Consider the following 14,476-nt stretch of genomic DNA (forward strand, 5'->3'; position numbering starts at 1 on the left):
TGAGTAAATGAGTGCCCAGCTTGCTGGGGGGAAAGCAATGGCAAACCTGCCATGAAAACGTGTGGTGCCACATCGCCCCAGAGTGGGAAACAACTGGTGCTTGCACGGGGGACTACCTTGACCTTTTCTTTTAGATGGCCATCTGTGAGTGATGCTGATTCTGTGAACTTGGGCAGATCATGAGAAGGAGGGCAGGAAGGGGGGTTGCAGAAGCATTTCGTTCTCATGGCCCTTTCTTACGCACCCAGGGTGCCACTTTGGGGTCAGTCAGCAATTTTCCTCCAGGCCAGTTTGGCCAGGGAGCCACAGCCTCACAGCTTGGGCAACAGCAACAAGCTACTGGAGAGCTGCTGCTGGGGAGCCTGGCTGGAGAGGGAGTTGGGAGGAGGGGTCCAGTGGTGGAGCCAGTCCTGCCCCACAGTGGCTGGGGTGCTGCCGGGACTGACTCCCCTTCTGCCCGATCAGCAGGAGGCAGTTTGCTCAGGGCTGTGACAGACTGGCCGGCACACACCTCGGCACACAGGAGAGGCAGGATGCAAGCGTCTCAAGGGACCAGGTGCGCCTTGGTTCCCCCCAACCCAGCCGGCTGGCAACAGCCTTGCCTTGCTGCTGCCCCCCTCCCTCTGGTTCAGCATCTCAAGAACACGTGTAAAACCGTGACACTGACTCTGCCTCTAATTAGCCCTTAATTTACAAGACATAACTCGGAAGGGTAATTAGCTGGCGCTGGGTTCCTGACTGCCACATCCGTCTTCCTTGCAGGAGGGGGGGGGGGCAGCCAGCAGGCAGGGCCCAGAGACCCTTCCCAGGGGAGCAGGCCTCCTTCCTCGGGTGAGCACTCTGCCCAGGAAGGCCCCTCTCCTCTGCCTGGATGGGCCCTTCTCCCACCACCTCCCTCCCAGCTGAGTCTCTCCCCTGCCTGATGGAGCCTCCCACCTCTAGGCTTCCCTGCCTCGCCCCTCTCTGGGCTCAGGGAGGCCCTCCAGTGCCTTGAAGGGGCAGGGTGGGTGGGCAGGCAGGCAGGACAGGAGAAGACACTTCTGCAGATGCCTCTCCCCCACCAAGAGAGGTCAAAACCAGCTCTCAGTCTTGTGCCTGGAAAGAGATGCCATCCTTCAGGGATGGGCTGGCTGATAAGACCATGGGGGAGCAGGGGGCCAGTGGGCTGATCAGAGAACCATAGAATTGGAAGGGACCTCCGGGGTCATCTATTCCAGCCCCCTGCACAAAGCAGGAAACTCACAAACACCTCCCCCTAAATTCACAGGATTTTCATTGCTGTCAGATGGCCATCTAGCCTCTGGTTAAAAACCTCCACGGAAGGAGAGCCCACCACCTCCTGAGGCTGGGCCACTCTTGTGCCAGGCATTCCTCTCCTCTCTCCAGCTGCCCCTGCGCTGGTGCTCACCAGTGGCCAGCCTCTCTCCCTTTGGGGCAAGGGCAGGAAGGGGGCAGGGCCATTTCTGCAGGCCTGTTTGCCTTCCCAGTCCACCCTGGCATTGTCCCCCAATAATACCTTGGCTGCTGCATTTTGGACCAACGGAGGTTTCTGGAGAAGATTACAAAAAAATTGACAATGGAGGCCCAGGTGGCAGCCACAGTCAGGACAGCCTTTTGTCCTCTCAGACTGCTAAGGCAGTCAGTCCCCTTACTGGAATGTGGCAACCTGGCAACAGTGATCTAAGGTACGGTCAAGAGAATAGACTGCTATAGTGCCCTCTACATGGGGCTGCCCTTGTCTCAAATCCGGAAGCTGCAGATAGGTTGTAATGGGAGCTGCCTGTACAGGTGCACATTCAACCTGCGCTGGAAACACTGCATTGGCTGCCTGTGACATTCCAGAGTCATTTTCAAGGGGCTGCTCTCTGCCACACTCAGAACAGTGTCCATCCATCAAAGAGGCACCAGCCTTTCGACTCATGTTATGAGTAGCTGAGGCTTCCTACAGGAAGAGAGTTGTTGGGATCCAGGCCTTTTCACAGCATGCAAGCTTAATGCCAACATGAAGGCTGGGGAAAGCAATAGAGGTACTTTTCTAAGCTTCCGCCTCCGTTCCTGCCCACGTAAGCAGTAGAGGACACACCGCATCCAGCATGGAGCTGAGGCACAGGCCCCTCCATGGTTTGATCTCCAAACGTTTAACTCATTGCAAAGACTAATAAGCAGGCCTTTAATTTCCCCTCCCATCAGTCTCCAGGCAGAAAATGGGCGCCAGCTGCAGCAGCAGAACAACAGTGGATCACGGCTGCAGCTTCTCTGTCTGCAGGTATTTTACCCGGGTGTGGCCAGGGCCTCTCTGGCAGGGAAGGGGACCTTGGGTTAACCTGGGGCCTTCTGCACACCAGGCAAATGCTCTTCCGCTGAGCCACAGTTCTGGATGGCACTTGGAGATTTGCCCAAGTCGGAGCAGGGCCAAAAGCTGCTCTAGCTTCGGCTACGGGCTTTTCTAAGGCCTTTGTGCAGAGGTGGGTGCTGGGTCTGTGGCTACACTAAAGGACAGATCTGACGTCCAGCCAGAGGCACTGCCAGGCAGGGGGGAAAGCTAGCCTTGCTGGATTGGCAACTGGGGTGGAGAGAGCCCCTCACCTTCTCTTCAGCCTTACAGGTCAGAGACTGGCAGCTGTGGTCAGAGTAGGCCCCTGGAGCAGCTTGAGAGGGGCCGTGTACATTCCTGCCCCTCGGAAGACGCAAAGGTGAGGGCTGCCCCACGGCCGGGCCCCCTTCCCCGGCACCAGCCTTGCGTCTGCCTCAATGTCATCACCCCTGTCGTGAGCAGCAGAGCCCCAGTGAAAGAGCGCTCCCTTTTCTTTGTTAATTCTTCCCTCATTACATTTGAAATTCCACAATCAGTGTGCACTGTAATTGTCGAATTTGATGCTAATGATTAATGAATTAAACATGGATCCATCAATTAGTCCTTGGAGAATAATTCTGCATAAAGCTGCGGATAATGTAATTACAGTAACAAAGATAATGAGATGTTAACATCGACGAAGCCCGACGTGACATGATCACAGCAGGCAAGGCAACCGGGCTGGGGGGAGCCAATGGCACTCTCTGCCCCTGTGGCGTGGGGAGGGGCACGCACACGGCCAGGGGGGAGGGCAGAGTGCCTGGCAACAACAAGCACCCGAGGAGGGGTGTGGGGGGGATAATCAAGCCAGCCAGACCAGGCTGCCACTCCTGCACACACAGCAGCTCCCAGAGGAGCTCGCGTCCCCCACTGGGGCCCTAACGACCTCGGCAGGGACTTCCAGGCAACCTTGCCCCCATCTCCAGGCACCAACACAGTCCCATCTCTTCCACACGCTCTCCCAGAAGCTCTGAAGCTTCAGCTACTCTGGCAAGGCTCCGCCCACTGCCAGTCCCTTGGAGCTGGTCTGCGCAGCACCTGGTGAACCTACAGCCCAGGGCGGGGCGGGGGCCTGGAGGTTGCTGTACGGGTCCTTAAGAGGGGGGAAGCAAGGAAGAGCACGGCATGAGAAAGATGGGGAGAGGAGGAGGAGTCTTTGCTGGAAGGCCCCCCACTCCAAGGCCGAGGAATTGCCCTCCATTCAGACACAGGCCCAGAGCCCAGGATTGGCCATAGCAGAAGAAGCCCCACATGGCAAAAAAGAGACACCCTCTTCCCAGGTGCCCAGCAGCAGGATAAACAAAGGCCTGGCCCAGCGTCTTCCCTGGGAATCTCCCACCCGCGCCCACCTGCAGGCCTCAGCTCCATCTGTGTGAGAGGCAAAACCCCCGCTCTGCAAACTTCCCAACTTTGGAGGGCTTGGATGCTCCGCTCTAATGGGGCTTTAATGCTAGTTATTTGCATTTAATTAGACACTGAGAACCGTTAATAGAGCCAGCGCATTGCTCATCTTCTCCCCTTCCTCTCCTCTCCCATCCCATTAGAGGAGGCGAGGGCTGGCTCCAAGTGAGACGAGGCAGCGGAGGACGGGGCACAGCGGCCCCAGGAGCAGCTCCAGCCAGGGCGCTGTGGGGAGCAGACTGGCTGCCGGCAGGGAGGGCCTTTGGGGAGATGCAGCAGAGGCAAGACAGGGTGGGCAGCTGCTCAATAGAGCCCCCCTCCCTCCCCCCGAAAAAAAGAGCCCTTACTGGAGCCACCCGGAAATGGCATGCTGCTCCGCTCCTTGGCCAGGCCGTTGGCTTTGGGGCTGGCGCTGGGGGCAGCGGTGGTGGCCCGAGGAAGCCTCTTGCCCGGCACCTTCACTGTGGTCCTCAGGAGGTCAATTTCCTTCCCGTGCACATTCTGCATGTAGTCCTGGGAAGGGCAGAAGACAGACCCACCTCAGCCAGGGCAGCCCCCTCCCCTCTGCCGCTGGACCCAGACCCAGCTCTTCCTTGCCCTCTCCAGGAGACTGTGGGGCAGCCTCTTTCCAGATTCAGGCTGCTGTTGGGGAGGGGCTGCTCCACAAATACAGAGGCCCTGGGAATACGACCGGGGGGGGCGGGCGGCTGGGAGAACAGGTCGGGCCACCTGCAACAGGAGAGGGGCTAAAGCCCAGAGAATGGCCCCAAGAAATCCCCCACCCAAGACGTTGGCACTCCTCCTCCCTGCCTCTCTCTCTCTTGCCATGCTGAAGGGCTGCCACCTTCCTCTCTTTGACGACTCCTGGGGTCAGAGGCAGCAGTGGCAGGCCATGGGAAGTGTGTGGCTGCCCCACCGCAGGGAGCAAGGAGGAGGCAGGAGCTGCATCCCAGGGGAAGGCACGCATGGGTCTGCTCCAGTTCACAAGGAGGCCACAGAAGAGCACTGGCAGCCCCTGCCAAGCAAGGCAAGGAGCAGCCCCACCCAGGGAACTGGCAGCTGGGGCACTAGCCCTGCCCTCAGGCCCAGCTACAGCAAGCCGAAGGGGGGAGGGGCTCTCCCCGCCCAGCTCCAGAGGGTGCCAGTGGCCAGCCCAGCAGAGAATTTCCCCTCGCTCAGCAGAACTGCGGCTGGGTGCAAGCCGGCCCGCCTGCCTGCCTGCCTGCCGGAGAGCCCGGTCGGTCGGTCGGTCACCAGCGTGCTGCAGTTATTGCCTGCCATAAACTGCAATTTCTTCCCAAGCCTCCTCACTAATTACCCAGCAGTTCTCTCATTTCATTTTATTACTGGAATTAACACGAGTTCAAAGCGTGGAAAGCTATTAAGATGTGTGATTAAGCCACATTCAATTAGCTTCTACAAACAATTTAATTGATGTTGCAGATAGAATTAACAGAAGGTGATTGTGTGAATGGCTTCAATGGCTGCAGAATGGGAGGGGCCTTCCCACTGCCTCTGCGGAGCCCAGCGGAGGGAGGGAGGGAGGGGGGAGGAGCCAGCCGTAGCCCATGCTCCTGGGTGCCACTAGGCAGGGCATGGGGGGCAGGGGGAGAGAGGAGGCACAGGACAGGCCCTGGGGGGCTCCCCTCAGGACCCACTCTGAGAAGCCAGGGGCCCAGGCAAGTTTGGAGGAAGGGCGGGGGGGGGGCTGGAGCAGTGTTGGTGGCTGCCACTGCAGCATCCACCCAACATTTGGGAAAAGCCCCCAAAAACATGGTAGACACCCCCCCCCTCCATAGACACATCTCACAACAAAAAGTGCAGCATGTTGCTTCTGTCTAATCTGGAACCTTTGGGAAAGGTGGGAAGAGAACAGGGGAGGGAAACCTGGGAGAGGATCCCCCCCCCCCCCGAAAGTGGTGGGAGGTGCTCCGGAAGCACTCCCTCCTCCCCGCCTCCTCCCTGTTCTGAGGCCTAGTGCTGTGCTGGGCCAAGGCTCCCAGGCCAGGCACTCTGGAGATGAAGATGAGCACCTGAAGACGCCTTCTGCTGACTCAGCCCCCCCCCTTTGGGGTCCATCATGGCCAGCCCTGTCTCCTCAAACTGGCAGCGGCTCTGAGACCAGCCTTCCCCACCCCCCACCTGATCCTTGTAGCAGGACCTCCGGCATGCCAAGGAGCTGCTCTGCCACTCAGCCCCCCGTCAACTGCAGACGTCAGCCTGGGGTGGGGGAGAAGGACTAAGACACCTGCCAGCATGATTTGAAGGCAGAACTGAGGCACGAGGAGGCCTGGCTGGGGATGTGAGAGAGACAGGGGTCCAGGGGTGTCCTAGGGCAGAGTGTGGGGCAGAGGAGCCACAAGTGCCCCATGCCCACGGCTCTTAGTCTCTGCGGCAGAAGAAGGAGAAGAGGAAGCCATTAGCGCCCCAGCAGGGAGGCGACAGAGATGGATGGGCCACAGCCACGCACCAACAACACGCTGAGGAGCTGCAGCAGACCCCCCCTCCCCCTCCACACAGCGGCAGGGCTTCCCACCTTCCGACCAGCCCTGGCCCCGATCCTGCTCTGCAGAGGACTCACGTGCAGGCTGGGGTGATATGTCAGGACTCCGTTGTCACACAGAGTGACGTATTTCTTCTTCCACTCCTTGTTCAGAGACTTGCCGCTGCGTTTCAGGAGAACCCCCTGCAGGAGAAATGGGAGGGCTGTCAGAGCGATCCCACCCCTTGCCCAGTTGCCTCCTGGGGGCTAGGAGTTGCCCTTGGGAGCTTCAACTCTGGCAATCTCCTCTCTGTCAGAGGAACAGTGCAGGCCCAAGGAAGAAGGAGCCCTCTACACTGCCACACACCCCGCCCCCAGCACCTGTGCCAAGGCCTACAAGAAGATCCTGGCTCAGACATGCCCCTCAGCCTCCACGTCCACTTGGCATCCCTGGGCCAAATCATGGCAGATGGAGGGAGAGCGGCCCCCCTCCACCACCACCACCACAGAGAAGGAGGGCTCTTTGGCCCAGCCGAGGGCCCACCCAACCAGAGGCACTCTGAGGACAAGGCAGAAGGGGACCACAGGGGGCACCACAGGGGCATGCAAGGGGAGAGGGGCCCTGTGCCATCTTCCTCCCCTCTGGAAAAAAGGCTCCAGCAGCTGTGAAGTGTTCTGCATGTGCGCAAAGGGCTACCCGTAAGGGGTCCCCTCAAAGGGAATAGCAGGGGGGGTGGAGCCTGATTTTTGACTCAACACCCCACTCCCCCCCCCATTTTGCCCCTGTATACAGTTGGCCCCTTTTCCCAATCGGAACTTCTGCCACCCCAGCCAAACTGGGCCCAGGAATGTGGGCTGCAACAGGAACCAGGCCCAGGAAAGGCAGGCAAGTTGGGACAACCACAGCCACACACACACACGGAGGAAGGAAGGAAGGAAGGAAGGAAGGAAGGAAGGAAGGAAGGAAGGAAGGAAGGAAGGAAGGAAGGAAGGAAGGAAGGAAGGAAGGAAGGAAGGGAGGAAGGGAGGAAGGGAGGAAGGGAGGAAGGAAGGAAGGAAGGAAGGAAGGAAGGAAGGGAGGGAGGGAGGGAAGAAGGAAGGAAGGAAGGAAGGGAGGAAGGAAGGGAGGAAGGAAGGGAGGGAGGAAGGGAGGAAGGAAGGGAGGAAGGGAGGAAGGAAGGGAGGAAGGAAGGAAGGGAGGGAGGGAGGGAGGGAGGGAGGAAGGAAGGAAGGAAGGGAGGGAGGGAGGGAGGGAGGGAGGGAGGAAGGAAGGAAGGGAGGGAGGGAGGAAGGAAGGGAGGGAGGGAGGAAGGGAGGGAGGGAGGGAGGGAGGAAGGAAGGAAGGAAGGAAGGAAGGAAGGAAGGAAGGAAGGAAGGAAGGAAGGAAGGAAGGAAGGAAGGAAGGAAGGAAGGAAGGAAGGGAGGGAGGGAGGGAGGGAGGGAGGGAGGGAGGGAGGGAAGGAGGGAAGGAAGGAAGGAAGGAAGGAAGGGAGGAAGGAAGGAAGGAAGGAAGGGAGGGAGGGAGGGAGGGAGGAAGGAAGGAAGGAAGGAAGGAAGGAAGGAAGGAAGGAAGGAAGGAAGGAAGGAAGGAAGGAAGGAAGGAAGGAAGGAAGGAAGGATTTGTGTGAGAGGCAGCTTTGGCTGGAGTGGAGTTCTCTGGAGGAGGAGGAGGGGCTGCTAGGCCAGAAAGGGTGCCACTCACTGGGGGCCTGCTGCAGAGGAGTCCGGCAGCTGTTTCTGGGGCCCTCTCACACCACCCTCACTTCAGAGGCAGGCATGACACGCACTCTTGCCACGAAAAGGAGCAGTTCACAGTTCAGGGATCCATTTCTAAGCAAACCTGTTCTGTGCCGCTTGGAGTTCAGGCAAGGAACTGAAAGAGCAGGTGGCCCTTCCCGGCAGAAGCCGCCTTGGCAGCCTCCCCGCAGAGAGAGGACACCCCAGCAGCAGTCCCTGGGCGCAGCGGGGCAGGAGGAGCCCTGTCCTGCAAGAGGCATCCCAAGGAGGAGGTGTTCCCAGCAGCCCCACATGAGCTGCCCTCTTCTGTCAGGGTCCCCATGAACCCACCCCCATTGTTTAACAGCACCTTGACTGGTAGGGGTGCCGGCCGAGCCTCCTGCTGGGAAAAGTTCCTGCAGCTTTCTGCCATCTGGCTGCTTTTAAAGGCCGAGGAGCAGCCTGTGTGCTTTGCTTCTGGTCAGTTGGCAACCTCCCTCCCTCCTCTCCCCACGCCATGCGCCCTCCTCCTCCAGGGCTCAGCCCAACGCCCAAACACCAGCCCCTCAGAGGAGGAGGGGGGGAGGAATCCCCCCTGCATGTCGAGAGGCCTGGCACTGGGGATCAGGAGGCACCCAGGATCTGTGTCTCCTCGCTTCCAGGATTCAGCAGAGAGAGGAAGAGGCCAAGCCACACGGACCCAGCTGGGTCGCCGGCTCTTGGTGCCAGGCAGCAGCCGGGGCTGGGGGGGCAGGCCTTCCTGCCCCAGCTCCTTCGCCCCAACTGCCAGCCTGCAAGACTGAGATTGGAAGAGAAAGGCAACAGCAGCACGCGCACACACACACACACAAGCACACGGGAGGAGCGGCCTCGGCAGTGGCAGCGGCAGCAGCAGCAACAGCAGCAATATGCAAGGTAATGAAGCGGGAAGCGGGGATGGCCCCCACAGGACTCGTTTACTCCACAAATCTCCCTTCCACTCACTTTTCGCGAAGAATTTTAACACCAAACTTAATTGTAAAGTCGCGTATTGATTGGAAAATGCAAATGGCAATTTAAATGTAATCTAAGCTCCCAGCATGATCCCGGCTCCCTCTGAGGAGGAGAACCCACCCACCCAGCCCGGCTGCCCGAGAGTGCAGGGCCCACGTTGGGATGGCAGGGGGCCGGATCTCTGGCCAGCAGTGGCCCCTGGGCTTGTGCCACACTGCCAGCCTGCAAGGCGGGGAGAGAGACTCTGCTCCTTGCAGGGGGGGCTGCAGAATAGCAGTGGCAGGGCCCCCGTCCAGCTCTGCCCCCCAACCAAGGCCCTCTCTGGGACTGAGAATGGGGGGAGAGTGGAGGTGGGACCAATCAAGTTTAGCTGGCAGTTGGGGGGGGGGGCTTAGATCCTTCTTTACGAGCACTGGGGTAAGCAAACCAAAGGTCCAGCATGCATGGGAACAGCAAGCACCAAGAGCTGGGGGGGGCCGTCCCAAGCATCAAGCTCCCCAAAGATCCCCTTCAAGAAGAAGAAGATATTGGATTGATATCCTGCCCTCCACTCTGAATCTCAGAGCAGCTCACAATCTCCTGTCTTCTCCCCCCACAACAGACACCCTGTGAGATGGGTGGGGCTGGAGAGGGCTCTCCCAGCAGCTGCCCTTTCAAGAGCAACCTCTGCCAGAGCTTCCAGATAAGAGTCCGCACACTTCACCACTACACCAGAAAGGGCTCCCCCCTCCCTCCCCCCAGCAGAGCCCTTTCCCACACATGAAGTCAGAGACATTCCCCTTCCCTGAATGCAACCACGGAGACTGCAGCTTGGGGGAGGGGGGTTCACTCTCCCTTGGCCCACTGAAAAACGCCTCCCACCACCAATGCTTCTGCGGGGAGATTTTCTTCCTGACCCTGCTGAAAGGAGGTGGCAAAGACAGTCTTTGTGGCTGGCGACTGGTGCGGGGGAGGAGCAGAGCTTTGCCCTCCCCTGCCAGTCCCCAGGCCAGGGATCCCACCCACTCACCAGCTGAGCACAGGGCCCCTGGCAGGACAGGAGGCCCAGGGGGCAGCACCTTCCCTCCCCTCCCGCCGGGGCTCTGGGAGGTGGTGGGCACTCGCTGGCTTCTTCTGGGCTCCTGGAGGGAGGGAGGGAGCCAGCCAGCCAGGCAGGAATCAGTGCTCTTGGGTCTAAAGAGGGCCCAGGATTCTGTTGGGGTTCGCCCTTCTGGGCCCACATTGCTTCTCCCCACGGGAACCAGGCCCCAGAGCCTGCCCCCCGGCCGTGGGCTCTCCTGAGGAAGAGGCCACAGAGCAGCAGCAGGAGCAGCCGCCACGGGGCAGGACACCACAGGTCTCTTTTACCTGGCTGGAAAATGAGGCTTCCACTGGAAGCAGATAAGCAGCCAGATGGAGAAAGGAAGCACAACCTGTCCCTCAACATGGAGGCAGGATGTGTGTGTGAGTGTAGGAGTGGGAGAGAGAGAGAGAGAACTCACACACAGAGGCCAAGGAGGCCGGGAAGTTTCTCTTCTCTGCCAGCAAGAAAGGCTTGGTCTGTTCGCCCCACTTCCCTTAATCCTCCCCTCAGCAGCAGAGAGCTTCCCAGAGAGAGGGAGGGGAAGGAAGCAGCCGCCAGGGGATGCTGCTACCCCCAGGGCCCCTCTCAGACAGCAGCCGCCGGCAGCCTTGTGCCCCCTGAAAGTCAGCAGAGGGGCTGTGTGAGGGTCTCGGGCAGAAGTCGGTGGGATTGAGCCTGGGGCCTTCTGCAGGCCAAGCAAAGGCTCTGCTCCACGGGTGCCTGCCTTGCTGTCCCCCCTCCCTTCCCCGAGGCCAGGCCCAAGGAGGCAAGATGTCCTTTCTGCTCAGCTGCTGTGGGGCTCAGCAGCCTCCTGGAGGGAAGCACAGGCCCTCTCAAGAAGCACAGCATACGCCCACCCCACATACCACACACACACACCCACATCCAGTGAAAACAGAGCTGGTGACAGTGGCACTTGCATGGAGAAACACAATGGGGCTGAGACAGATGCTCCTTGTGCCCCTCCCAGCCCCGGCATGGCCAACCACCCCCACCTGCCCCCTGATGCCAACCTGCTTTATGGGGATGGCCCGCCCACTGCCAATACTGTCCGCCTTACAGTCCAGGGCTTTCTTCTCCCGCTCCAGGTCTGTGCCTTTCCGAGACTGGAAAAGAAGAGACAAGCGGCCATTAGAAGGAGCTCTGGGGCAGGGCGGGGCCACGTCCCTCAGGCACTGAGAACTCTCCTGTCCCTCCTCTGCCCTGCCCCAAGGAGATGCTTTGTTCTTGACCGCCCCCCCCCCCCGCCCACAGGATGTGGTGACAGACAGGCGCAAGATGGGATGGACTGAGCAGCAGTGGGTAGAAGCAGAAGCAGCAGCAACAGCAGCGGCGCAGCCCAGAAAGGAAGGAAACAGCCCAACTAATGCAACCGTTTATTTGGTGAACACAAGGGCACCATACAAGTCGCGGATTTCACCAGGCCACGGCCGGCCCCTTACAAAAGAGCATCAACAAGAAACACCTACTTTACATTGAGAACACGATTCTTGGGGTGGGGGGGGGGAAGAGGAGGAGAAAGAGCAAGAACCCCAATTTATCATCATCATTATCATCATCATCATCGGCGGTGGCAGCAACTCAATAAATAAGGTTGAAACTCGACAGTCCGCTGAGAAGCCATCCACGAAGACAGAGTGGAGCAGGTTGCAGGATTCACAGCAGAGAACACAACAGACACATTCGGAGCCACCAGGATGGCGGGAGGGGGCGGCCTGTGGCTCTTGGCAAGTGTCCGTCAGTCCCACAGGCCCTTCTGCTTGTCCATTGCACGAGCTGGCTGCAAGCACCCACACGCTGTGCAGGTGCCCATCTGGTGCCAAACTGGTGAGCCCACAAGAACTCAGGGCTCCATGAGCCAGACAGATCTGCTCTGCTTGGAGGAGGAGGAAGCAAGGAGGAAGAAGAAGAAGAGGAAGAAAAAGAAGAAGAGGAGGAGGAGGAGTCCATGCAGGAGGAAGGAGGGAGCTGGAGAGCAATTAGCTGGCAGGTGGGTGGGCGCTAACAGCAGCAAAGCGTCCCTTGGGCCCTTCGTCTCCTGGCCCTTCCTGGCGACTTGGTCGGTCTTCCCTTCCCGTCCCAGGAGAGCCATCTCCGACACACACGTGGACAATCGGCACGCCCAACAAAGTCCCGGCTTACAGGGCAGGCGCAGGCTCTCTCTCTCTCTCTCTTTCTTTCTTTCTTTCTTTCTCAGAGACTTTACAGAGGGGGGAAGGGTAAAAGGCTCCTGCGTGTTTCCGGGAGGGGGGCCCGTGTGGCGGCAGGGAGGGCAGGCTGCTAATCAGAGAGATCACTCCCAGTGCCTGTCCCTGATCCGGCCCTGGAGAGGCAATGAAAAGTGAGAGAATTGGTACTGAGAGGCCTGCAGGCAAGAACCACCTGGATCTTCTAATTTGGAAGGAGTTGAAAAGGCCTTTTGGTTGATGAAAAGTTGGAAACAGTGGCACATATCTGCAAATATTGAAAGAATAAAGAATTTGGCAGGTTAAACTTGGAATATGGATGTGTGTCTGTCTGTCTGTCTGTCTGCGAAGAGAGACACCCACAGAGATGGGGGCTGCGGAGACCCACACGCAGGCAGCAGCCGTGGCAGGCAGGGCAGCCAACAGAAAGCAAGAGTCTGTCTCCATCTGCTGGCTGCAAGCACACCTACTCCCTGTGCCTTCTGTCCCTCGCTGGTGCAGCAGCTGGGAAGGGAGGAAGGAGCAGAAGCAGCAGGACCTGGCAGGGCGGGGTGGGCAGGGGACAAGGGAAAGAACGGATGGTGCAGAAAGACAGGATGATGCAGGGGAACGGGGGCAAAGGGGGGTTGACCTCCCAGCTGGGGCTCCTGAGACACCCCCAGCCTCATTCTCTTTCCCAGAGCAGCCAAGGGTCTCCTTTCTGCACCACAAGCCCTTTAGGCCTCTCCGGTCTTCTTCAGGCGCTGCTGCGGCCCCCACGGCCTCCCCCTGAAGAGCCAAAGTGGGAGGTGGCACTCTGCATGTCAGAGAACAAGGGGGAGCAAGAGCACCAAGCCCCCCCCCCCGCACCGGACCGCCTGGGGCACGAGGAAGGCCCACGCAAGCCATTCCGAGCAAGCGAGCAGAGCTGGCGCAAGCCCCCCAGCAACAGCCAGCCGAAGCAAAGCGGGATGAGGGGGAGCGCGTGCAGTGGGGTGCCTAGGCAAGCAGGAGGGGGAACAGCCTGTGGGGAGAACGTGAAGACCAGGGAAGAGGGCAGGGGCCGCATGTGCAGACGAGCGAGCAGGTAGAAGTGTGCAGGTGAGCCACAGAAAACGGCTTCCGGGTGAAGGACTTGCCAAAGCACCAAAGGAAGGACTTGCCAAAGAGAACAGGGGCTCTGACCATCTGTCCAGAGCGCTGCAGGTCTCATCCAAGGAATGAACGAGCACCACAGCCCACCCACCCCCGGGCCCCAGTACCCCTAGGGGCACTCACAGCACACATGCCCCCTGCCCCTCCACCTCTCGTCTCTGGCCCCTCTCAGCCCCCTATGGTTCCAGGCCAAGCCCCTCTTGGGACCGCCAAGTTTCTTGGACCTTGGCTTTTCAGGCACCAGGGAGGGAGACATCACAGAGAGCCTCAGTCGGCGCTGGGAGGCTTTGTCAAGAGCAGCGTTTGGAAGCATCCCTGGGGAAGCATCAGGAGGTCTTGCCCCCTCCCTTGGCCTTGGGCCTCCTCCACAACCGCCTGCACGGGACACCTTTGTGGCCCCCCTCCCCAACCTCTGAGGCTGCCTTAGCCAAGGGGGGGAGGGGAGGTGGCTCAGAAGGAGAGCCTCTCTCTGCTTGCCTGGCGTGCCCAAGGGGCCACCTTCAGTCCCTGGCGGTGTCTTCACAAGGAGAAACAGTGGAAAGGATATGAAAAGAATATGCCAGTCGGAGAACACGATCCTGAGCCAGAAGAAGTGGCAGGCCAATTTCACAGACGGAAGCTCTGGAGAGAGGGAAGGCATGAGCGGCTGGAACTGGCCACACCTGTCCACCCCCTGCCCTAGGTGAGTGGCTCCGTCCGTCCGTCTGGTGCACCTTCTCCTTCCTTCCCTCAAAAATTGTTTCTGAGTGAACAGCAAGTGTGGCTATTGGGAGACATCTTCCCCAGGTGGAATGAAACAGGAATTCAGTGGAGTCTAACAAAATTTCCTGAGTGGGAGCATTCGCTTCCAACTCAGACGCACAAGGGGGATGTTCAGCCACACAGATGGGGGAGAGATGCGACACGGCTGAACATTTTGTGCATCTGGAGAAGGGAGCAACACTGACTCCCGGGAAGGGATGCCGGGACAAACCCTGCCAGTCTTCCAGGGGCTGTCCCCAGACTCCTGCTTGGTCTGGCTGCAGCCGGCTAGCTGGGCTACCCATCTGGAACCTGGCGGGGGGGGGGGGAATGGAGATGGGAGCTTCTAAAAGATGAGGCAGGGGAGGGGGCTGGAATCAGGAGGCAGAGAAGGAAGGCCATGGAAG

General features: G+C 59.5%; 1 protein-coding gene across 4 annotated transcripts in view; it reads right to left on the bottom strand.

The window, feature by feature from the left end:
* Positions 1–14,476, bottom strand: part of LOC132578050 (arf-GAP with GTPase, ANK repeat and PH domain-containing protein 3-like) — a 403,463-nt gene that overhangs the window by 23,043 nt on the left and 365,944 nt on the right. For 3 of the 4 annotated variants that reach the window (XM_060247877.1, XM_060247876.1, XM_060247879.1), the window contains 3 exons: positions 11,022–11,114; positions 6,336–6,440; positions 4,102–4,267 (listed from right to left, as the gene is read on the bottom strand). In XM_060247877.1, coding sequence (XP_060103860.1) covers positions 4,102–4,267; positions 6,336–6,440; positions 11,022–11,114 — 364 coding nt within the window. Of the gene's footprint in view, positions 1–4,101; positions 4,268–6,335; positions 6,441–11,021; positions 11,115–12,325; positions 12,463–14,476 lie in introns of those variants that run through there. The other variant, XM_060247878.1, reaches the window with a different exon arrangement.

This window comes from Heteronotia binoei, chromosome 10 (genome assembly GCF_032191835.1).
Source record: "Heteronotia binoei isolate CCM8104 ecotype False Entrance Well chromosome 10, APGP_CSIRO_Hbin_v1, whole genome shotgun sequence".
Classification (NCBI taxonomy): domain Eukaryota; kingdom Metazoa; phylum Chordata; class Lepidosauria; order Squamata; family Gekkonidae; genus Heteronotia; species Heteronotia binoei.